The sequence below is a fragment of the Carassius auratus genome, chromosome 46 (assembly GCF_003368295.1).
Source record: "Carassius auratus strain Wakin chromosome 46, ASM336829v1, whole genome shotgun sequence".
In the NCBI taxonomy this organism is placed as follows: Eukaryota; Metazoa; Chordata; class Actinopteri; order Cypriniformes; family Cyprinidae; genus Carassius; species Carassius auratus.
Genome location: NC_039288.1, coordinates 17,993,172 through 18,017,813, shown reverse-complemented (window position 1 = coordinate 18,017,813; position 24,642 = coordinate 17,993,172). Strand labels below are relative to the sequence as shown.

At 38.5% G+C, this 24,642-nt stretch overlaps 1 protein-coding gene and 1 long non-coding RNA gene across 2 annotated transcripts; both read left to right on the top strand.

Annotated features, from left to right (window-relative positions):
- Positions 1–4,038: 4,038 nt before the first annotated feature.
- Positions 4,039–21,937, top strand: LOC113064442 (probable helicase senataxin). Its single transcript, XM_026235294.1, is given in 28 exon segments — positions 4,039–4,260; positions 5,795–5,998; positions 8,113–8,320; positions 9,037–9,146; positions 9,220–9,439; positions 9,942–10,052; positions 10,137–10,311; positions 11,507–11,600; positions 11,727–14,414; positions 14,417–14,599; positions 14,601–14,916; positions 14,919–15,190; positions 15,348–15,444; positions 15,601–15,774; positions 15,853–16,076; positions 16,416–16,568; positions 16,701–16,857; positions 16,950–17,051; positions 17,134–17,246; positions 17,348–17,419; positions 17,499–17,648; positions 17,948–18,055; positions 18,556–18,731; positions 19,317–19,409; positions 19,484–19,642; positions 20,230–20,325; positions 20,463–20,550; positions 20,659–21,937. Coding segments are annotated over 27 exon segments (7,023 nt in total). The 5' UTR covers positions 4,039–4,260; positions 5,795–5,803; the 3' UTR covers positions 21,148–21,937.
- A 1,291-nt stretch (positions 21,938–23,228) lies between these two features.
- Positions 23,229–24,532, top strand: LOC113064440 (uncharacterized). The gene is made up of 3 exons (XR_003278819.1): positions 23,229–23,678; positions 23,912–24,015; positions 24,088–24,532. It is a non-coding gene; the product is annotated as an uncharacterized LOC113064440 (long non-coding RNA).
- Positions 24,533–24,642: the final 110 nt, after the last annotated feature.

Below are 24,642 nucleotides of genomic sequence, written 5' to 3'. Positions count from 1 at the left end.
GTCTTCAGTGTCACATGATCTTCAGAAATCAGAATAATATGCTGTTTTGCCGTTCAAAAAAAACATTATTATTATTATTATTATTATGTTGAAAACAGATGAGTAGATTTTTTTTCAGGTTTCTTTGATAGAAAGTTCAGAAGAACAATAATTGTGTGTAATAGAAATATTTTGTTATAAATGTCTTTGTCACACTTGATCAATTTAAAGAATCCTTGCAAAATAAAATAATTAATTTATATACTTGTGATAATGATAATGTTAATAGTAATAATAATAATGATAATGAATCGTAGGAGAATCGTGATCTCTATATGAGATCAAAAAATCGTGATTCTCAATTTATCCAGAATCGTGCAGCCCTAATCAAGAGGTGTTAAATCATTAATCCAAAAATATCAGATGAGCTCTGCAGTCTGGTTTCAGTTCCCTATTTCAGAACAGTCAGCAGATAGTTGTTGCTTGTTGGACTTTGAGCATTGCTCAGAAGACTATAAATTAACCTCAATTTTAAATACATGATGCACATACTCAGCTTGTTTTCTTCAATTTCTGCAGACGTCTTCTAGGGTCTAAAGTTCAACTGAGACCTTTAGAACAGACTGTTCTGTACTTTTAAGCATGTAGCAAATGCCCTCAAGACAGAGGTCAAAATTTGGGTTACACCAATATGGATGTAAAATTTTCTAGCATATCTCCAAATGATTATTTCAGGCGTCTGTAAAAGAAGAAGAAGACACCACAGCTCGGGTCAGGATGACAGCAGGAGACGGAGAGTAGATACCGACACAGACAGAGCCCTGCATCTGCATCTCAAGGCTTTCTAGCTTCTAGTGTAGAAGATTTGTATTAATTACAGTATTGTTCAAAATAATAGCAGTACAATGTGACTAACCAGAATAATCAAGGTTTTTAGTATATTTTTTATTGCTACATGGCAAACAAGTTACCAGTAGGTTCAGTAGATTGTCAGAAAACAAACGAGACCCAGCATTCATGATATGCACGCTCTAAAGGCTGTGCAATTGGGCAATTAGTTGAAAGGGGTGTGTTCAAAAAAATAGCAGTGTCTACCTTTGACTGTACAAACTCAAAACTATTTTGTACAAACATTTTTTTTTTCTGGGATTTAGCAATCCTGTGAATCACTAAACTAATATTTAGTTGTATGACCACAGTTTTTCAAAACTGCTTGACATCTGTGTGGCATGGAGTCAACCAACTTGTGGCACCTCTCAGCTGTTATTCCACTCCATGATTCTTTAACAACATTCCACAATTCATTCACATTTCTTGGTTTTGCTTCAGAAACAGCATTTTTGATATCACCCCACAAGTTCTCAATTGGATTAAGGTCTGGAGATTGGGCTGGCCACTCCATAACATTCATTTTGTTGGTTTGGAACCAAGACTTTGCCCGTTTACTAGTGTGTTTTGGGTCATTGTCTTGTTGAAACAACCATTTCAAGGGGATGTCCTCTTCAGCATAGGGCAACATGACCTCTTCAAGTATTTTAACATATGCAAACTGATCCATGATCCCTGGTATCCGATAAATAGGCCCAACACCATAGTAGGAGAAACATGCCCATATCATGATGCTTGCACCTCCATGCTTCACTGTCTTCACTGTGTACTGTGGCTTGAATTCAGAGTTTTGGGTCGTCTCACAAACTGCCTGTGGCCCTTGGACCCAAAAAGAACAATTTTACTCTCATCAGTCCTCTCTCTCATGTTCCTCCATTTCTCTTTAGGCCAGTTGATGTGTTCTTTGGCAAATTGTAACCTCTTCTGCACATGCCTTTTTTTTAACAGAGGGACTTTGCGGGGGATTCTTGAAAATAGATTAGCTTCACACAGACGTCTTCTAACTGTCACAGTACTTACAGGTAACTCCAGACTGTCTTTGATCATCCTGGAGGTGATCATTGGCTGATCCTTTGCCATTCTGGTTATTCTTCTATCCATTTTGATGGTTGTCTTCCGTTTTCTTCCACGTGTCTCTGGTTTTGCTCTCCATTTTAAGGCATTGGAGATCATTTTAGCTGAACAGCCTATCATTTTTTGCACCTCTTTATAGGTTTTCCCCTCTCTAATCAACTTTTTAATCAAAGTACGCTGTTCTTCTGAACAATGTCTTGAACGACCCATTTTCCTCAGCTTTCTTCTTCTTCTTCTTCTTCTTCTTCTTCTTTGTGCTTATTTGGCGGTTCGCAATCTTAAAGAGAGCATTACCGCCATCTACTGTGGGTAATAGATCAGAGACAAAATACACTAGACTAGATCACCACTACCAGAACAATCAGGACTCGTGCTTTCAATGTTGTTGTAACAAAAAAATAAAATAAAAAATAAATAAATAAATAAATAAAAATTTCCTCAGCTTTCAAATGCATGTTCAACAAGTGTCATCCTTAAATAGGGGCCACCTGATTCACACCTGTTTCTTCACAAAATTGATGACCTCAGTGATTGAATGCCACACTGCTATTTTTTTGAACACATCCCTTTCAACTAATTCAACTAATTGCCCAATTGCACAGCCTTAAGAGCGTGCATATCATGAATGCTGGGTCTCATTTGTTTTCTGAGAATCTACTGAACCTACTGGTAACTTGTCTGCCACATAGCAATAAAAAAAATATATGAAAAAACCTTGATTATTCTGGTTAGTCACATTGTACTGCTATTATTTTGAACAATACTGTATAATCATGGCGAATCTAGCCATTTATATATACAGTTATTATTCCATTCTAATCATATAGCCTATATATAGTCATGTAGTCATGTAGCTACAGTATCAATCTTGGAGAATAGAAATACAGGATAGAACAGGATTTTTAATATCTGTTATTCAACATTTTACTCTGACCACTTCTAAAAAGGATGTATGCACCCTACAACCACAAATATAGATGGCTCTACTTTTTAAGTCAATCATCAAAGGATTTTGGAGGCTAAATACTGATCAATAACTTGATTAATAATCAAACAATATATAAAATAATTCATATGGATATGGTCAGATCAGCATCCACTTCATCCTCTCCTTCATTGTTTATTTAAAATAGAAATCTTTATTATCAGTTTTTTTTTTTATCAGTTTAACACCCTAGCTGAATAAAAGCATGGATTTATTTCCCCAAAAAAAAAAAAAAAAAGAAAGAAAAGAAGAAAATTACTGACCCCAAACCTTTGAACAGTATATTGTTTCTATTTTGAATAAATGCTGTTCTTTTTTACTCTTTATTCATCAAAGATTCCTGAAAAAAATATCACAGGTTCCAAAAAAAATATTAAGCAGCTGTTAGAATAAAAGTATTCTATTTGAAGTGATCCGATATATAACTTCTGGTTCAGTTGAATGAAGACAAACAAATGGTGCAGTTCATTTTATGCTATACTTTAGTATACATGGTGCTACATATATATATATTATTTGCAGAAGCGAAAGTCAGTCTGGAACATACAAGCCAAAAAGCATCATAACCTCATATGGCATGCAACAATCAGATAAACATATATTTTTTGTGTAATGTTTTGAGTCTATAATACATCCAGACCAGACAGGCACACAATGTCCCCAGACAAAGCATGTCCGTGGGGTCAAACCGAATCTCATGGCAGCAAAACTGTTCCAATAATGATAATAAATCAGCATTTCGGAAGGATCGTGTGACACTGAAGACTGGAGTAATGATGTTTTGATCACAGGAATACATTATATTTTAAAGTATATCAAAGTAGAAAACCATTGTTTTAAATTGTAATAATATTTCATAATATTACTGTTTTTTCTGTACTTTTGATTAAATAAATTCAGCATTGATGAGCAGAAGAGGCTTCTTTCAAAAAACATTAAACCTTAACTTTTGAACTGCGGTGCAATACAAAACGAATTATTATTTACACCTAAACTACTCCTTTAACAATTATTGTGTGATTATCGTCCTCCTGTACGTGATTTCATCACGCGTTTTCCTAACTATCCAGAAGGCCAGTTCAATAACTCTAGCGCTTTATATATCGCCAAACCTGCAGCTGTGGTGCTGCGCATGCGCGATGGACAGACCCGCCTCCCATAGTGACGTCACCGCGGCGCGACTCAGGCGTGTTTTCACGGAGGAGAGCAGAACCGAAAGGAAGAGAACATGTTAAACACACTTTTGAGGGGACATAAGGAATTTACAACCGTGCCAATGTGGGAGTGAGATGAAACAGTCCTGAAAGACTCAAACTTTCCTCCGTTGGAGCTGTGTAGGTAACGCGTTTGTTTGTTTTGAATGCGTTTCTCATGTTTACATTTGATTTTTGTTTTTAAGTGTGCATACGAAGTCCGCTCTTCCTTCTGCAGGGACATCAGTTTTTATGGCAGGAACAGGCCTGGAGTTAAAAAGTAAAGACTCCGTTTTGTCTATTAAATATGACATTGGTTTTAGTGGAAAGTTTGCAGCTTTCTGACTGACTTAAGCGTATGCATTCTCGATATTGTCGATAATGGTAACATTTGTGTGACTCAAATAATGCTTTATCTCTTGGTGGTTAAGTGAGTGCCTGTTGGCTCTCAGCTCGTGACTGTGTAACTGCTTTGGTTTGTGTAAAAGGCGTGCAAGTCCGGGCAGGAAACCCCACACTGGAATCAGATAAGTTTCGTTTCGTGTGCGTGGGGTGTTATACTTTTTTTTTTTTAGGATCACTCAAAGGCATTCAAGAGCTTGTTATCCACTGATCTGACCTCCAGAAGTGGTTTCTAATCATTTTAAAACTTTATAGAGCTGACACTATGCTAATGTACACACCCATGTTATACTGAATGCATAATATGGTCTTTGTACAAACACACAGTGGAGGCTGTAGAACAGGGCACATTCTTAACCTTGATTTGTTGTTTAGTTACTAGTCAGCTTTCGTGTGTGGGAACACCCATGTAAAGTGTGCACACACCAGACAAGTGGCACTAATGTAATGGGTATTAATGGGGAAGAGTGCTCTCTTAATTTTCTCCTCTCCACCTGCCTGTGCGGATACTCCAATCTGCAACCTTTATAACTGTATAAATGCTACAGTAAAAACCTGTTTGCATACTGAATGGGGTGAGTAACCGTAATAACATTTAGTGTTATTGTAAAATCGCGGCTATGGGAAATTAAAGTGTCATTGTAACTTGGAAAAATGTAAATTGACGTTCCCAGAATTCCATCACGCTTAACATTTGATGGGTTTCAACTAAACAAATTTTTTTTTCTCCCTCATTTGTGTACATTAGTTTTATCTAGCATCTAATGTTATACAAATGTTTACTGTATCTGATGGTGTTTGTGTGAATTACACTGTGCACATTCTATATGTTCGTGTTTTCCTCTCCAGCTTGTGGGAAAAGCCGTTTGTGATGAGCTTTTGAGTTATCATGTGGCTTTCTCATCAGCACCTGTTAATGCTGGTTATCAGTGTATTACAAGTGAATGGAATATTAACATTATTTCAGGTAAAGGCTCTTATTTTTATAAGCAATATGAGGCAGTAATGTTTAGGACGAGCACATCTGATTTGAGGACACGGATTGAGCTTCTGGAGGAAAATTGCATAATCCAGCTTGTCCTAAACCCGACATCCCTTTAATCCGCTGTTATTTAACTTCCAGATGAAGAATGTATCTAAGTGCTATGAAAACCGTATTTGTCTAAGGAGCTGCTATAAAGATGAATGAATACATTTTGGAGAACTTGGAGAGAGGCATGTTGTAGATTCCTTGATCCTTTAAGATTGCATGAAGTTGTCTGTGTGTGCACAGGTGATCGTGATGGAGAAGTGTCTGTGGTGCACCACGTCCCTGGAGGTGGAGGGAGACGTGGCGATCGTCACCATGTTGCGTCGCTACAGCTCCGGACAGCTGTCTGAGCGAGAGATGGACTCTCTGAATGAAGACCTCAGCTGCTGTCTGGAGTGTGTGGTGGAGTATCATCGAGCCAGAGACAAGGTCCCTGATCTGCACAAGGTACACAAACACTGCAAAAGTCTTCCGAATTTACTCCGCAAAGGGGGAACAGAAGTGCTTCTGAAGTTTCATCTTAATGCGGACTGTTTAAAGCAGTTCGGAGGTGAGGAGAAAGATGCGATTACCATTCAACGGTTTACTTTCATACTGCGGTGGGTCAGAGCAGGCTGAATTTTGTCTGTTTACGCTGAATTTCAAGCAGGCACTGAGCAGGAGTGTAAATACCTGGAAAAGGGTTAATTATGATTCATGAATCCTCTTGAAGCCTTTTCACAAACGGTTGCAAGTTTCCACTTTTTAACATTGTGAATTCCTTGTTTAATGCCAAATGCTAAGTTCAGATGCCAAAATTTGAATTTGTTGGAGAAAACAAATTTTCAAATGTTTGTGGAACATCTGACCTCTTGCTTGTTTTTTTTTGTTTTTTTACACTTGAGCAATGATTTCATTGCAGGTGTTCTCCACTTCCCCTCCGTTAACTCCCAGTATTCCCTAATTCTCCTGCCACTGATTTCACTTAACTAATTGGCTTTTTTGTTCCTTCCTTTGTGTTTGCAAGGGAAGCAGACTGCCAACTTGTCTGTCAAAACATTACAATGAAGTAATTATTCAGTGTATTTGCCTCTGTTTTTATTTTAATCAAAATGTTGATGGCCATGTGAACCGAAAGCGCAACTGCGGGAATTGTTTTATATTAGAGCAAATATACATGCAAAAAATTTTCCTCTTCACCACGGTAGGAGCCTAAACATCTTATACTCCGTTTAATCCAGCTTCTGAAATCTAAAGAAATTTTGAAAAAGGTCTGTTGATGTTAGTTTAGTCTTGAATACTCTACACAAGTTTGTAGTGTACACTGTTAAAGGGTCAAGAACCCCCCCCATTTCAGCACTGGTTAGTTCTCCCCACATTAAAAAAAATATAAAAATAAAAAAGCTGAAAAAGTGGGTGTGGTGTGCAGAAAACACAAATGCACTGCCCTTTGCACAAATGCACTTTGTTGCACCTCCGAGAACTTGAGACTTATTTTGTGGCATTTATATAAACCTTTTGACCGGCTGTGTGTCAGAGATGTAAAATTATGCTCCCCAAGTGAATGGATCGCGTTTGTGCCAAACTCTTATAACAAAGGGGAAAAACAAACGCTCTTCTTTGATCCATGAATGTCAACACACGTTGTTATGAAGAATTAAGCAAAGCGTATTCTCATAGGATAAGTACATGCAGTCTCATGATGAATTTAATAGACCCCAAACATGTCATCGTACTATAATCCATTGTGACGTCAACACAATGTAGATTTTTTTAAACCTGAAAGATTAAAATGGGACTCAAGCTTAAAATGATCAAGTTATCTCCAACAGATTGTTGGATAACTATTGGATGCTAACATTATCTTCTATTATGTGCAACACAAACATATCTGCTAAAATCTAAGGGAAAAAGTAGTCTGGGGTTTCATGAGCCTTTAAAAGGTTAAAGAGGAAAAACTGGGCACACTACCAAACGTTCAAGTTGTTCCGGTCGCAGCAAACTTGCATAGAAAGGCATGCCTTCTGTGCTTCATCCAAAATGCTGAAATTAATGCTTTAGGAAGGTAAAAAAAAATTAAGCATGGAAGTAAATGGAACCAGTGAACGCCGTAACTAAATCTGTCTAGAGTCGTCTAGACTTACTTAATCTATAGCCGATTAAGTCAAAAATAATCATGTAGTCTGTTTTTATGTTATGCCAAAAATAAATGCTTGTTTCAGGGCAGGAAGTTGCTCTGTTTTTATGATTGCTTGGATTCATGACTGTTTTTCCAATGTGGCGTCATCAATTCAATACAACCGAGATGTAACCATTCCTTATTTACATGCACTACAATGATAGATTGAATGCATGGATAATCCATTACAAGACATACCTTGGGGTTTTTCGCCATGTTTCTGCTCTGCACATCCCTTCTCTAGCTTGCTTTCTAATCTAAATGTTTAATTAAACTGCTATGTGTGTTATGAATATTGTTGGCTTTATTTCTCATTTGGAAGTAATTTTAAATAAGTGTCATAAAGGTGAATGTTTTAAGCTTGCATGTGGCGTCATAAACCCCAATTCTCACTCTCTTGCAGCGTTTGTGGGAAATGGAGAAGGCTCGACTCATGCATTTGTTGGGAACCGTTCTAGACAAGGAGCTGGAGGAGGATGATATCTTTATTATCGAAGATGACCACGAGGAGCCGGTGTCGAAGATCTCTCCTGCAGAATTGCACGACCGCCTCCGTTTCCCGCTGTTTGAAGTTCTGAAGTACCCGTACCTGCTTTGCCACCGTGATCTGTGTAAGTCCTGGTGGCTACAGTTTTAAGGATATTTTTTTATAGAAGACATTTGTAGAAGTGGTCTTAATCTCTCGAGGGTCGTATGCCTTTTAAAGGCCTTGTGGCTTACATGACTGAGATTTTGCACACTGCATGCAAAGATTAAGACCTTGACCGCTCATATGTACAAAATGCCTCTGAAGAGGGTTAAATAATCCCAAGATTAAATCCGAGTCAAGAGAGGTAATTAATAATAGTAGAAGGCAAGGGGAGGAACATGCATTAAAGTATGGCTTATTGGACAAAATCTGGTAACAAAACCCCATAAGAATGGAAGCTTGGAAAGCACCAGTTCAGATGGTCAGCTGGCATCTTGGCTTTTTGTCCACCTTTTCTTTTTTGTTGTTCGGTTATATTCTTAGCCCTCTGTTAAAGGTGTCAAAGAGCTTCATAAAGAGCTAACCATGTAGTTATGTTATTTTTAGTCCAAGCTTAAATGTTAGTTGACTGTGGAGTAAATTATCCCTCAAAGGAAATGGAATTTAATGGTAGAAATGCACCGTAATCAAAGTCAGTTGACGCAATATGGAAAATAATGTAGAGTTGGCTAGTGACTGATGCAAATGGTACTTGATTTATATTTTAGCTCCCATTCAAAAATATTTGGCAGAATGTCACTATTTACCAACCAGATCCAAAGCCTATAATAACAAATAAGTGATTTTCATTCTCTACAGGTGATTTGGTGGTAAAAGCCTTGTGTAAGCTGCAGGATATGAAGCAGTCTTTGACTGTGTTTGAGAAGTATCAAGGAACATATCTGCTTCTCGTTCATCCCAACGAACAGGTAATTCTGTCAAAAAGCCATTTTGTGTGAAGCTGGTCTTTTGCTCATTAATTGTTCTACCTTTCAACACCAGGTGCGCCGTTGGGCAATCGATACAGCAAAGACCATGAAGAGTGTGGATCGGGATGCCTACTATGACCTTCAGGAGATTTTCTTTTGCATGTTTTATGTCATTGAGCTTGGAATATCTTTGGACTTTCCAGATTTGGAGCCAGAGTCTTATGCAGGGGGCACTGTACAAATGCTGCCCTCTCACCTCTATGATTCACAAAATAAGAAGAACTACTGGCTAGGTCTGTTGATTTTAGTTTTCTATATGAAAATCCTCTTTTCATAGTGGCCTTTCCTTTTTTGTTACTAAACTTTTACAATTTGAGATTGGGAAGTTCACTTTATATTTGTTTTTTTTTTATTCCTCATTTCTGTTCAGCAAAGACTTCATCCTGCAGTTAACTCTTTCCCTAACAATTTTATTTTTTGCAACACCCCAAAGTTTGCATGATCTTGTACCTCTTAATGGGTTTGACATTTTTATTTTTGGCATTTTACTTGGATTTGTAATTGCACCCCTACCAGTGGAAAGTTTAGTCTGTGGCAGTGAAAGTGTTAATATAGAAACCGAAACTTTGAAAGTGAGGATTTGTTTTGCTCTAGTGTCTACCTACTGTCTTGATCTGGAAACTTGCTGTATAGGACACGGTGTCAGGTTGACCTGGAATTGGCATAATTGGTTCTCATTGTTCATCACTTGGTGAGTGTCACCTTTTTGAAGTAACGCTCTTTTGCGCCCTACAGGTATCTGTATGTTACTAACACAGCTCAGCGCTGATGCAATGGACTCCCTGTTCATGGGACAGTTTAACATCCCACTTTGCATACTCAACACAATGGAGGGGTTGAAAAATGGTATGTCGTTCTTTTTTTTATGATGTGGTGGGATACAGTAGATTAAAGTTGGTCCACTTAAAAAGTTCCATTGTGTTTTTTCAGAGAACAATCCAGCTTCTGACCCATTCTGGCCAGCCCTTCACTGTTTTATGGTAATTCTGGACCGACTTGGTTCTAAGATCTGGGGTCAGGTTGACCCTAATATGGCTTTCCAGACAATCACTGGAGCAGCCAGCTATGTTGCGGAAATAAGGAACATACAGAAAAAAACCATGCGGTAAGAAAGTCTTGAAGAGTTTATGCAATGCTGAAATTAGGTCATTGGATGGGAACAATGTTAAAGTCTGTGTTCCGATTTTGTCACGCCAAAGAAATATTTGTTAACCACCCAGCCAAATTGTGAATGATAGAAGTTGGTTATCAAAATTGAACAAATGCTGTCAGTGCTGAAATCACACCAACTCACAGGAAAGCTGCCGCCTCTCTCAACTATCAAATACTGCTACAACCTGAATGCATACTCCTCCTAGCAGATTAATTGGATTTACACAGCCATACATGCACTTCTGTGAAGGCATAGCTAGCAAGCAAACTGCAGTCTGTAGTAACTAATGGTAATGACAGTAACTCACGATTGAGCGGATGTAGTTGTTGTGCTCCTGCTCAGTGGCTCCAGTGCATCGAGACATTATTTCAGGCCTGGCCCAAAGTCCTGAACGCAAAAATGGTGAGAAACCATTTAAAGGTCTACACCCCCCTTCCTCAAATCTTACCCTGGAGGTCCAATGCACTGCAGAGTTTCGCTCCAACCCTGGTCAAAGTCACCTGCCTGTGATTTTTTTCTAATGATCCCAAAGACATTGATTGGCATTGATTAGCATGCTCAGTTGTGTTTGATTAGGGTTAGATCTAAACTATGCTGGAAGGTGGATCTCAAGGTCCAGGTTTGAGGATCCCTGGTCTACATTAACTCCAATTCAGTGCTACGTAGTTCACGGTCTTTGTTTCTCAACACAAGTGTTAGAAATGCTGAAACCACATTACAATCTCTGAATTTTCTTTACACAGACTTGCACTTGTCACCGCTTGTCCATTGGCACCTAAAGGCAATCAATACTAATTTTGAGAAATTATGTAAAGTGGTTTGCTTTTAAAGAATAAAATGCAGAATTTAGGCCAAAATGAAGCATAATCGACTCCTTGAATTGAATTCCTCTGTTTACACTAAATTTGGATCATTAAAAATGAGCTCTATAATAGCTGCAAAATGACACTCATTAACCAGGAATATAAAAAGCTATTTTAAAACAGTGCTTTAATTAAAATTTATGCTTGTGAGAAGCTCACAAAGCAAATTAATATAGTGGTGCGATTTGGACCGTAAATTGCTGTGAAATGCCATTTTCTGGTGGCAGAAAGTGAATTGGTAATGTTGGGTTTTATGAAGTTGTGTGTGTTTTTTAAATGCACAGGGGCATGGTTAAAGTGGAGCCTGAATATGATGACAATATGGTGACTTGCAGTCAGATGGTGTATGACTGTTATGCCTCCGAAAAACCAAACCAAGTAAGATTTCGGTTTTGACCCCATTCACTTCATGCAACTAATATTTACTGCACTCTTGGTAGTCTTTGCTTTAAATGATTGTTAGGAAAAAGCTGAATATTGTTTTCCCTTCTATTCATTGTGTAGGCATCTGGTTCGTTGTCCAACAGTGGTATTTCCAGCAACTATATGATCTATGAGGATATGCAGTCTCTTGTCACCGTGCTTGATTCTGAAATGGGCCAGAGCATGCGTGTATACGGAAGCACTTTTCTATGGTTCATTCCATTTGTCCGTTCCATAATGGAACTTCCAGAGCTCAACGCTTCCTATATTAGTGAAGTCATCCACTATCTTTGTGATAAGATACGAGAAAATCGACACATGCTAACCGGACAGACAAGCGTGTGCGATAAAGTGACCGAGTTCTTCACTCGTATTCTTATTCAAATTGTTGAGCTACATTCTGCTGAAGGGCGAATGGGAATACTTTCTCGCTGTGCCCAAAAGTGGGTGCAAGAGATTGTCTTATGCATTATCCTATCGGATGAACCACATGCACCACCAGACAGGATGGGTGGGTTTCACGGAGTCAGTTCAACCTCATACAACCTTGGGATGGTCGGAAGACAGCCTGCATCTGGAGGTGGCATTGGTGCCATAATTCCTGGCTGCATGAAACTGATTCGACTACTGCTGAAAGAAGGGATAAGGAGATCTGTCCCAGGCTCAACCCTCTTTTTTAATCGGCTTATGCAATTGCGTGGAGTTGCAAACAAACGATGGAATCTAACGCGTTCTGAATCTGATGAGCTTCAAAAGTGTTTGTTGAGAGTTGTCCGGTTAATGCCAGAAAGACCTGATTCTCCACTCTCTGTTGTTCCATCCTCATGTGCACCATCAGTGGAGGCAGCTACAAACACTGTTATTTCCAGAAATTCAGTACCAACCCTGCATCAGCAACAACATGAGGACCAGGAGGCAGGACCAAGCAGAGCAGGAGATGCAGCTGCTTTTATCAAAGAGGAGCCACTTTGGAATTATGGAAATAATATCTCTGAGGATCTATGCAGCGGTCTTGAAAAAATTGCAAAGGTTAAGAAAGAACCCCCTGACCCAGTGTCAGTTTCAAAGCTGAGAACACCTGTTCAGTTGGAACGTATTAAACCAGATCTGGGTAAAGTGCAGGAAATTAGATCCAGATTAAACGACAACCAAAATTTGTCAAAGATCAAAGCCATTGCCAAACAAAAACCTGATGAGTCCTTAAAACCTTTTCCCTTGACATCAGTTAAAGTGGAAGGTGGTTTTGGAGCTGCTGAGGAGGAGGATGATGACGATGAACCCCTTGATGTCAGACGAACCAGTTTGATAAAATCTGTCAACCACAAAGTTGAATCTAGCGATTCCGAAATTGACAGTAGTGCTGTTGGAAAAACTCCTAACAGGTCCATGGGCAGCTCAAAGCCACATGTGGAGTCCAGTACCATTGTCATCTCTGATTCTGATTCTGATAATGATGAAGGGCCAAATGATGTCCTAAGGTCTCCAGAAGATCATGTCTTGCCTGAGAGCCCGGGTCGTGATTATGATGATCTCAGTGAATCACAGGTCTTTGAGTTTGAGACGCAGCAATATGTGCCATCTTCTTGGGATACTTCAGATTTTGATGCATCAGTCTTGTCGAAACCAAAATCAGACCAACTACTCAAACCACAGGTGGATAAAGCTCCCTGTGAAGCGTCTCCAAGTTCAGAGACTGAACTAAATCCAGATGAGGACATTGAGAGGACCTGTCAGCAAGCAGAAGATAAGATCATAGAACAGCAGCAGCAGCCGCAAGAGCCGGCGGATTCAAGTGCATCGTCACTGTCCAAAGCATCCAGTACTGCAGAGAGCTGGGATAAATTTGGCAAACCAAAACCTCTGGATCAGATCAAAGAACCGCAGCAGCCACAAGAGCCAGCGGATTCCTGTGCACCGTCACTGTCCAAAGCATCCAGTACTGCAGAAAGCTGGGATAAATTTGGCAAACCAAAACCTTTGCTGGTTAAAAGTGCAAAAACAACTCCATCTGATAAGAAAAAGCCACTGATAATTGATGCCCTTGCTCTTAAAATCAGGGGCCACCCTTGGAAACGCAACTCCACATCTCAGGACGAAGAGGAACCTTCCTCTTCAACCACCCCGTCATGTGGTACATCTTCCTCTCCATCATCCAGCTGTGTTTCTTCACCTTATTTTCCTGCCCCCAGTTCACGTGGCACCCCTGCCATTGTTCCTCCAAAGAAAGTGCGCAAAGTTGTTGAGCCAGAATCAACAGCAGAGCGTTTGGGATTAAAAAAGAAGGAAAGGAAAGCCTTTGAACTTTCTCAGCGTTCGCTGGATTGTGTTGCTAAACTGAGGTGCCATGGTCAGAAAGTGCAGGTAGAACCACAACAGAAAATAAGGCGAGTGCGTCGAGTCACTAAGACAACTTCACAGAAACGTATTGTAAAAGGCAACAAGAAACTTATGGGTTCACAAGATATTCAGTTTTTCAAGCAAATTCGTGAGAAGCATCAGAGGCCAACAACATTAGCTTCCAAACCAGCAAAGATCAATCAGCCAGCTGAAGTGCACTTGCCAGAACATACAGTTGCAAGCAGTGAAGCTGGTGATTTCTTTCCCTATCCTCAGCTGGATCCTGATAACGAAAATGCAGAATCCGAAATCCGTTCTAAAGGTGATGGGGTTGGAAGTGATAAGAGAATAGAATCCAAGTACTTCCAAGCCAGTGAGACTGCTGATGTAAACCAGGAAGAAAAACCTTCTCTGACATCGGAGGATGATATGATGATGAAGAATGGATGGTCCTCACTCAGACGGGACCCACTGATATGGAACTGTGCTCCCAAATGGAGCCATTGGAGGAAGATGAACTCTTTCTTACCCAGAGAGATCCAGTTGACATGGACATTGATCCAGATAGTGAACCGGATACCCCAGAGCAACCAGTGTTGACACCTAAAACCTATACAGACTCCTATTGGTGGAAATGATGATCATTTGTTCTTGAAGCCTAGCATGTCACCGATGTCTCAGAAAAAGGCCAAACCTTCTACCACAAAAATATACACCCCCAGCTCCCGCAGTGCCTCACTTGTCCATGAAATGGAAAAAGTAGCTAAGCCTCTTGTTGCTAATGTTGCAAAAGCGAAGATTCCCCGACTGCCCCCAGCAATGCCACCTCCAAAAACATTTCAACCTCTCCAGCCTCCACAACTCCCAAAGCCACTTCCTTCACAACAATCTCCTTATGCTCCTTTGTTGGTCCCGAGTACTAAAATAAGCTCTACCCAGATCCACCATCTTACAAGGTATACCAAAGACCTGAGGCTCCAGTTAACAAACCAGTTCCTGCAACGGATCAGAGCCCGAAGTTTGACCTTTTGTTCTTGACCCAAGCAATCCTTAAATGGGATTATAGGATGCTTGACAACTACAAAGCATTTGGGAGTCCAAATGATCTATGCCAACTACCGCTGAAGAAGGTGCCAGTTATGTTTCCCAGCTACATGGAGTACTTCAACACCTTGTATCCCCTGCTACAAATTAATGCATTTGAAGAGGTGGGACTAAATCTTATTTCTGTAATGCCTTAATATTTGGATGTAGTTGGGACTTAATCTTATTCCATTCATTTGTTCTTGTCCTGCTGCATAGCATTCTATTACAAAGATAAGAATTGCACTTTGTACCACTGTTAATGTTAATCATTTTCAATAGATTGCTAGTGAATGGCTCAAAGAGGGCCGAGTCAAGTGTCACCTAAGTGTCCAGGGTATAGAATACAGCAATCGCACAGCTAGTGCCAACTTCACGGGTAAGTCCAGTCATGTTGGGCAATTCACCTTCTGATGTTCAGTAAAGGGTGTTCTGATACAATTACAATATTTAACTGTTTTAACTGGGGCGTGTACTTTCAAGTATCGACCATTTCATGAAGTTTTACTCCTTTTTTTTTTTTTTTTTTTTATAGCAAGCATTTCTCAGGAAATCGATACGAAACAACTATACCCAAAAGAAAGTGACCTTGTGATACTTTGGTTGCCGGACAACACTGGAGCATATGCCCATAATGAACCTCATTTCCATGAACCACATCCTCATTTCGGTTATGTGTCCCGGTCCAGTGTTTCTAACAGAGGTCCAGGTGTGTGACTCGTGTTGTGTCCTTTATTAAGGATGAGTGTATATTTGTCCAATGTCTCATTACTTTGTCTCTCTTCAGGTTCCAAGTTAACCCTAAACTTGACGATTCAAACTCGTGGTAATGTATCTTCGGTGAATTCCCAACCTGTACTCTGTGAAGTTATTGGGTCATTGATCAGCACTTTCCGGGAGTTCAATGCACTGTGTTCGCTACGAAATGGACCAATGTTGCGACCTCTTCTTAATCCACATGCATCTTATTTCACACACACTCTGGACAGCCCATCGGACCTGGATTCACCAGTGAGTTTGGGTTTATCTGAAGCAGTTTTCCTAGTACCAAGGATTTAAAGCATTGCACATTTTGAATGTCACCTTTATTTAATGCACCTGGTTCAAATCATCATTCATGAACTAAACTGGGTGTGTTGGATAAGGGGTGCAAACCAAATGAGCAGTGCTTCGCTAGAAGCGTTTTGGTCCGAATTTACTTGTAGAATGTTTTGGACAAAATGAAACCCTAGACAACTGTTCTTGTTCATGTTTGAATGAATGTGTAAGTACAATAAGTGAACCTGATTTTGATCCCACATGTCATAATGTACGTGCTCTCTTTTGCCATTTTCTTTCTTTACATTCCAGGAGTTCAACAGGGACCAGGCGAGAGCAATAGCTTGTGGTCTTGCCATGATAAAGAGAACGCATAAGACCCCAAGATTTCTCCTTATTCATGGTCCTCCAGGAACCGGGAAGAGTAAAACCATTGGTGGCCTGTTGTACAAACTTCTGTCTTCGGTAATTTAGTTTCAGTTAAACACTAGATATTTTTGAAAAATGTAGGGATCTGTAAAATGACACCATTTTCATTCTGAAAGGGAGCTAATCCTTTTAATCTGAAGTGTGTTTTGTGTGTTTTTATCTGGTCAGGGTATTAACAGTGCTGCTCCTGTGGGGAACCTTCACTCAAAGTCTCGAAGGACCCGTGTTCTTCTCTGTGCACCCTCAAACGCTGCCATCGACAGTCTGATGAAGAAAGTCATTTTGATCTTTAAAGATAAATGCCGAAACATCAATGCTCCTCAAGGTTCTCAGCTTGCACACACATTGACAACTAAAAGCATGCATGCCATATACTGTCACAATAGAGCATGTTTCACACAACACTTTTGTGTACAGGTAACTGCGGTGACATAAACCTGGTACGATTGGGAAATGAAAGGACCATGTCCAAGGCACTAAAACCTTTCAGCCTCGACTACCAGACTAAAGCTAGAGCACGTGAGAGAAATTCATGCATTTACATTTCAATAGTTAATGCATATGGATGTCATTTTAATGTATAAGCTTTGTGTGTGTGTAGAGCGAGCCCAGCAAACTGTAGAAGCTGACATAAACAGGCGGAAAGAGCAACTAGACCAAAACATTGACAATCTCTCCAAGCGATGTGCAAAGACGAAGAAGGATTCTTCTGAAGTAATGCATCCTCCAAACGCGGTTTTCTAAAAGACAAAGAATATGAGCATCACATTTTTATTTGAATGCAGTCTTTTTAAACCTCATTGGTTTGTTGACAGTTCAAGACGTTGATGGAGCAGAAGTTGCAGTTTCTGAAGGAGAGAGAAGGACTGAGTCGGCGGATTAAAGAGGTAAACGGTCACATTTGTTTACAGTCATGTTTAAGAATTCTTGCACTTAATACAAACATACCTCTTGTTTCTTTCTTAGTGTTGGATTAAGCGACAGGAAAGTCAAGCTTTTGTGTTGCAAAATGCTCATGTGATCTGCTGCACGCTCAGCACCAGTGGAAGTACTGTCCTCGAGAGCACTTTCCGTCGTCTCGGAAATGAAATGTTTAGCTGTGTCATCATCGATGAGGTTTCAAAATCTATTTATAATTTTTTTTAATCTATTTAGTTTATTCCATTTAAACGTTAACTAAAGTAGTATAATTATAATTTTACTTTACCCTCAATTAAACCTTTACTTAACTTTGCACTAGCAGAGATTCAGTTTGATGGTAAGACAACACAATTAAGACAGCATAAGGTTCATAATATCATATTTTATTTGGCTTTTCATGGTGTACACTTATCAGTGTTATAATGATATAAACCTTCCACTAATACTCCTAACAACTATTTTATAGCCACTTTGTTGATCTTTGAATTTTGTAGGCTAGTCAGGCTAAAGAAACTGAGACTCTGATTCCAATGATGTACCGAAGTCCTTCTGTAATCCTTGTTGGTGATCCCAACCAGCTTCCACCAACGGTTGTCTCCCAGGTAACTCACCATTATAGTCAGAGTACGTCTAATACAAGGTTTGTTTTTAACCCATATATGGTTAGAATTTGCTGTTTAGGTTTTTTTTTTTTTTTTTTTTTTTTTTTTTTGTTCAATCTTCATCAACTTGTTGGCACAGGTTTTGTCATTCTTTTTGGAACTAAAAAGTCATAGGCCTCAATTATCTGAGTTTATGCACTTCAGTTTCAGAGTGAACTGTAAAAAAAAAACATTATTTTTGATTAATTTTGGCAGTACTCTGAAACTGAAGTGCATAAGCTCCGATAATTGAGGCCTGTGGTTAATCTGGATCAAATGGTTTTGTATTCGTTTTTGGCACAATGTTGCTAATAATATAGCATAATGAGTGATTTCTAAGCCCATTTATTCATTTTTCTAGGCCACGCCAGTTTAGTTTAAGGGTTTCCAGAACTGCATAAGGGTTAAATATAAGCTGCATAAGAAATGATTTAAATTTCGTGTGTGTCTGTGTTTAACAGAAAGCTAAGGAATTTGGCTACGACCAATCTCTTATGGCAAGGTTATGCAGAAGTCTTTGTCAGTCAAACCCGCAACCCTCTCCCATCCTCCTGCTCAGCGTACAGTACCGCATGCACCCAGAAATCTGTGAATTCCCCTCAAAGTACATCTACAACAGCGCTCTCAAGGATGACTGGTACGCACACACTGCTCCTTGTTGGTTTGGAACGTTTCAACTTGTGTAGCGCGGGAGAGAGAAGAGAATGTTCTGGAGTCAGACTCCTTGTCACGTTTATGGGGTGTAGGCAGGACCAGTGCGGGCAGTATGGTCATGAGCAGACCACTTTGACAGAGTCTGAATTAAGACTCCTCCGGTTGCTAAAGGCGGGCGTACAAGGTGTTGTGTCGACGAGCTCGGGAGAAAATTGCATGGTCATGGCTCAAAATCATGTGAGCATAATTATCGGCTGATCTGAAAAGATAACCTCCCGATAATTTTCAAACATGTAAAAAAAAAAAATAAAAAAAAAAATTGACTAATCAAAAGATGAGACAACCCACATTATGTAAATACTCTATGTTGTAATTTTATTTTTTATTTTTTGTCTGTGGCTTCAGTGTTTAAACAAAGGGTAACAGTCTTGCTCTATTAACAGTCGCAATTTTTTTTTTTTTGCTCCTCTAGTATCTTTTTAGCTAGTAATTCCTCTGCATTTGGAGGTGTGGCAAGAAGTCCAAGGTCATAAAGTAGAAATATTGACTTCCGATTTGTGTCCTTCAGTGAGACGGCTCAGAAGCGCTGTTCCCCCAGCTGGCCCTTCAAGCCCTACAAAGTGTTCGACGTTACTGATGGGATGGAAAAGAAGGAGAGAGGGTAAGAAAAGATTTTAAGACTTTACTACTACTTGTCTGAACATTTTAGTTGATTTTTGTTTTTCCATTGGTCAGTTCCTTTTCAAACAGTAAAGAGGTCAAGTTGGTCTTGCTGCTGTTGAAGCTGCTGGTCAAGAAGCAGTCCGATCGAGTGGGTGTCATCACACCCTACAACGCCCAGAAGCAATGCATACTGGAAGCCATCAGGAGTTCAGGCCTCGACAAACAACTTCAGTGAGTGAAAGATTGTGAAAAACGTCTTTTAAGTAAAGTGGGACATTGAACAATGTCATTTTCAGCTTCTAAAACAACTTATTTCAGATTGCCAAAATGAGTAACAAGCATTGTGCTTTTGTATCTATTACGGTGTAATCTTTTTTTTTTTTCTTTTTTTTTTTTTTATATAAAATATCTTCATTGTCACATCTTACATGTCGCATTTTACAAAAATATGAAGTGTAATTAACATTTTAAGTCTTTAACATTTGATTTATCTTTGTAAAATTTATATGAAAGACCACCGTTAATAAATGAGCAGCAATGATTTCTGGAAGATGAGACACTGAAGACTGGATTAAGGATGCTGAAAATTTGGCTATGCATCACCGGAATAATTTATATTGTAAAATGTGTTTACATAAACTGGTCTTTTCAATTGTACTATTATTTTACACTTATTTTTTCTTAAATATTTATTTTTTCTCAAATAAATGCCACCTTGGTGAACAAACTACTTTTTATTTATATAAAAAAAAAAAAAAAAAGGTGCAAAATCATAATATTCCGTGTGTGTGGTTGAATAACGTGTAATTTTGTTTTAGGGTTGATGTGGATACTGTAGATGGCTTTCAGGGCAAAGAAAAGGACTGCATAATTGTGTCTTGCGTGAGAGCCAGCAGTGAAACTGGTTCCATTGGGTAAGCGTGCATATTCTATACATGCATGTATTGTGTTTTTTTTTTTTTTTTTATATATATATATATATATATATATATATATATATTTAATGTTGTTGGTTCAAATATTGCATTTTCTTTTTTTTTCTTTTTTTAAGGTTTGTGGGAAATCGTCAGAGAATGAACGTAACCATTACAAGAGCCAAATTAAGTCTCTTCATACTGGGACATCTACGCACACTCAGGGTAACACATGCATACAGTATTTATACATTAATTTTCCTTGACCCACCATAAGAGCTGCTGTTGTGTACTTCTGACAGATTTGAATTATGTTTTAATGCATTTCTGCAGGAACAAAGTGATTGGGGAGCTTTGATTGAGGATGCTAGGAGGCGTAAATCTATAATCAAAACCATGCAAAACGATTATGAAAGTGACGTAAGGCAGATTCTTAAATCCGAACGAGAGCCGCCGACTCGCAGTCTCTCTTTTCCCCCAATCAGCAGCACTGTGACCACACCTGTTATACATGCACCTGTGGAAACAGGCCCCGCCCCTATGCCCGTCCCCCAGCGCGACATGAGCAACATGCCGCGGCTAATACCTCTAGAATGCCCAAATAACCCACGGATCAATGAAAGGCCCAGAGACCCACGGTTTGCAGAGCCACGGCCAATCAGAGAACAGATACCAGACAGAGATGGGCGGGGCTTCCCCGGGTCACGCCGCTCAACAAACAGAGCTAATTCATGTGAAGCTGACTCTAGACGTACTGGCCATTGTTCCAGATATTCTTCAAAACACAGCGGTTCTTCACCTTCAAAACGACACAGGAGATAAATAAATTATCCCTGCTTTTATTTGTGTAAGAGATTTTTCTTCCTCATGTCTTCATGTTTTGAGTACCCACTGTGCACAAGGGTTTTTGTTAAACTCTTCTTTCTCGGGCAATGGTTTAACAACTTGCTTGACGAACTCGTTTGATGGCAGTGCTTACCTAATCTTGGACTCTTTCTCACCATCTTTTGCTTCTAAATGAATATTACACCTCTATTTTATGCATGAAGAGGGATGTTTGGTTGGTTTTGGATTTATTTTTTTTGACCTTGTGCTTGTTTCAAGAAAATATATAACTTTTTCTGTTTGAGTCTGTATAGTTTGTCGCTTTATTTAAATGTAACTATGATTTAAAGTTTTTGCAGATATGGATTTGGTGTGTAAATGTGTTGTACATGAATGCAGTGCCGTTTGTGTTTCATTGGTTGTTTTATACTGAGTTTTAACATACTAGAATATTTTTGATTAAGCTGACTGTTCGAATAATTTAAGTAGGCTAAATATGATTAGTCACTATAATTCTGGAGAAGGCCAAGAACAGAACCAGATTTGCTTAAAATTGTAATTTCAAATATAAAATGCCATGTTTTGTTTAAGTTGTGAATGAAAGTTAAGTTTGAAATTTTGCATTTGAAGTATACAAGCCAGCTACCTGGAGACTGAAAGACTGACCGTTACTTTGGATTTTTTTTTTCTTGTTTTATCTTGTGTGAGAGACCAGTTTGTATGAAAAGGACTTTATTTTGTACAGATGCACTTTTTGTAGACAGAAATAAAAAAGATTTCTTTTTTTTTCCTTTTTTTTTTAATTTGTATTGTGAGAATCACTGTACCATTGTGCCACCATTTTTTTTTTTTTTTGGATAAACTGCATATGTTAGCGATGTGAGTGATGCACTGAATCATAGAACACCCCACCCCGCCACAGAATTTATAGAAGTACCTTGAAATGGGTGAATAATACAAGGGTCAATTAATGATTCTCAATCAACACTACTGTCCATCTGTACATCCATCTTGATCACAACAAGTGGCTTATTCCTTTAGTGAAATGAGAAAAACGCCCAAAGACACAAAATATCAATGTATTATATTAATATAACTAATCAGAAGGAACAGCTGTATGGTCATGTAATATAAAAATGAAATGATTGTTGTATAAAATCTTATCTCAGTCATGGAGTGCCAGGATCCAAAAAACAGACTTTTGTAGATTAAAGAACTATGTGTTGGTGTAATAATATGCAATGGAGAGTACGTGTCTCAGTAATTATTAGCTATTATTATTACTGTGTATAAAATATTGTGCTGTTTAACAACACCGATTGCTGAAAAAACGTCCAGTGGACAATAACTCCATATAACTCCATTGTTTGGCAAAATTATCTGATTTAGGTCCTTTATATCGCGAGTGCCACACTGATAAGATTACATTTATCCCTAACATTCCCGTAAAATTCAATATGGCTTCTAACCCTTCCCGCTCTTCTACAGAACCACAGTTTACGCGCGCAAATCAACGGCTCCCTGACCTGCCTCACTGGTGACGACAAGGTAACGACCAAGTTCTCTCTAAACTTTGTCACTTTTTATCACTGCTTTTAAATTAAACCACTATTAAAACATCTCAATACAGCTATCATAACTTAGCCCTTTATAAGAGTCTTTCGCGGGCACAATTTAAGCATCATACAAGGTCTGAAATTCCCCCAAAATTCAAGATCTGAAGGTTTTTCTTTTTGTGTTACTTGTGCTATCTTCACAAATTTAGGATCAATTATAAATGTGATATTAATTTTAATTTCATTATACTAATCGTCAATAGACACTTTTTTTAAAACAACAGAGAGAGTTGGCACCAACGACATTTTACATTTTGAGACTTTTTGTTGTATTTTGCCAACGAAAATTCAGTCATAAAAGTCTATAAACATAGTCTTGAACGATTCATCGTTTTACAATGTTTCAATAACCAATTAATAAAATTTTGGGTGTTAAATTTATTATAGACTGTAAAAGGTGTTTACTTCATTCATGAGTGAATCAGACAGTAACAAATCAGTTTAATGAATTATTGTCCAACATTTCATTATTCTATTTAAAACATTATTTATGCAGTTGTAATTGCAGTGTAAATGGATTTTGATAAATGGTAAGGTTTATATTGATTTAAGATGACACCGACATTTATTTAATATTATATCTGGTGCTTTAAGGAGAGGGAAGAAACCTGAATTTAAATGAGCGGTAGTAAAACGTGCAGCGTCTGTTTCACCATTAGGGGGCGCAATGCTTCTAAATTTACACCGGTTTGCCTTGCCCCAGTTTTAGGTATATTATACTCCACAAATCAGGACTGTGCAGGTCCGTATAATGTGAGGCCAACAACCTCAGTAAAAACATTAACTTACAGATTTGCACAGAAAACTCTAACCAACACACAACTCAAATTCAACAGTTCAGTTTGATTAACCTGTGAAATGACGTTGTATTCGTGTTGCTAGAAGGCTTTCTGGTGTAACCATGAAAGAGAGGTGATATTTCTTGCATTTACCTATATAGAAAATAAGTTTACTTTACAAGGTGTATGCTATTATTTATGTGCTATTGTTTAAAATCATTATGTGTTGAATAATAATATTTATAATGTGACTTACACTGTAAACATTTCAGGAAGCACACAAAATTATGATCATTACCATGATCACCTATAATGACCTGTTTGTGAGCACATCATGGTTATAATCGTGTTTCTTTCTATCTTAAGGGGTGTAGAATAAAGCTTTGGACTCATAAAGACCCATCTTGACGTATCCTCCCTGTGTGCGCTATTGATATTCGGAGGAAGGTAATCAATGCCCGCTGACTAAGGTAAAAGCTTGATCCTCTCAGGTGCAGGACACTTTGCTACTGTGACGTGACGCAGCATTTTTCTCTCGCCAGGAAGATACCAGCTCAGCGAGGCCTGAAATCTTGCTTTTGTTGTAATTTTATTTTATTGGTGCGGTATCCTGTTTGCTGTCTCACTGGCTCGGGTGTCATTTTCAGATATTTCATAAAGCCAGGGACCTCATAGACCAAAGTAAATCTAAAACTCTCTCTGGGTTCCTCTACTACTGTTATATAAAAGCCAGTAGAAGATTTGTTTTGACTGGGTCACTCATACCATGCTGTCTTAATGTAGTAGATTAAATAACTCAATTCTAACAGATAGAAATCATGTTAGGTACAATATTATTAATGAAATGAATTTCAAAATGCATGTTGCAATTTTTGTCATGGGACATGTACTTCTATTATTAGTAACATGATAAATTGACGATTGGTTAAGAAATATTTTCCAGATTCTTCTGTGCTTTGTGGTATTATTAGCTGGTTTGTCTCACTTTAAAACACTGTTTGATGAAATCACTGAAATCTGTAGGACAATATCAAAACATAATATAAAATTAAAACTTCTGGTAAGGTACGCTCTTTATTTAATTTAAAAAAACATTT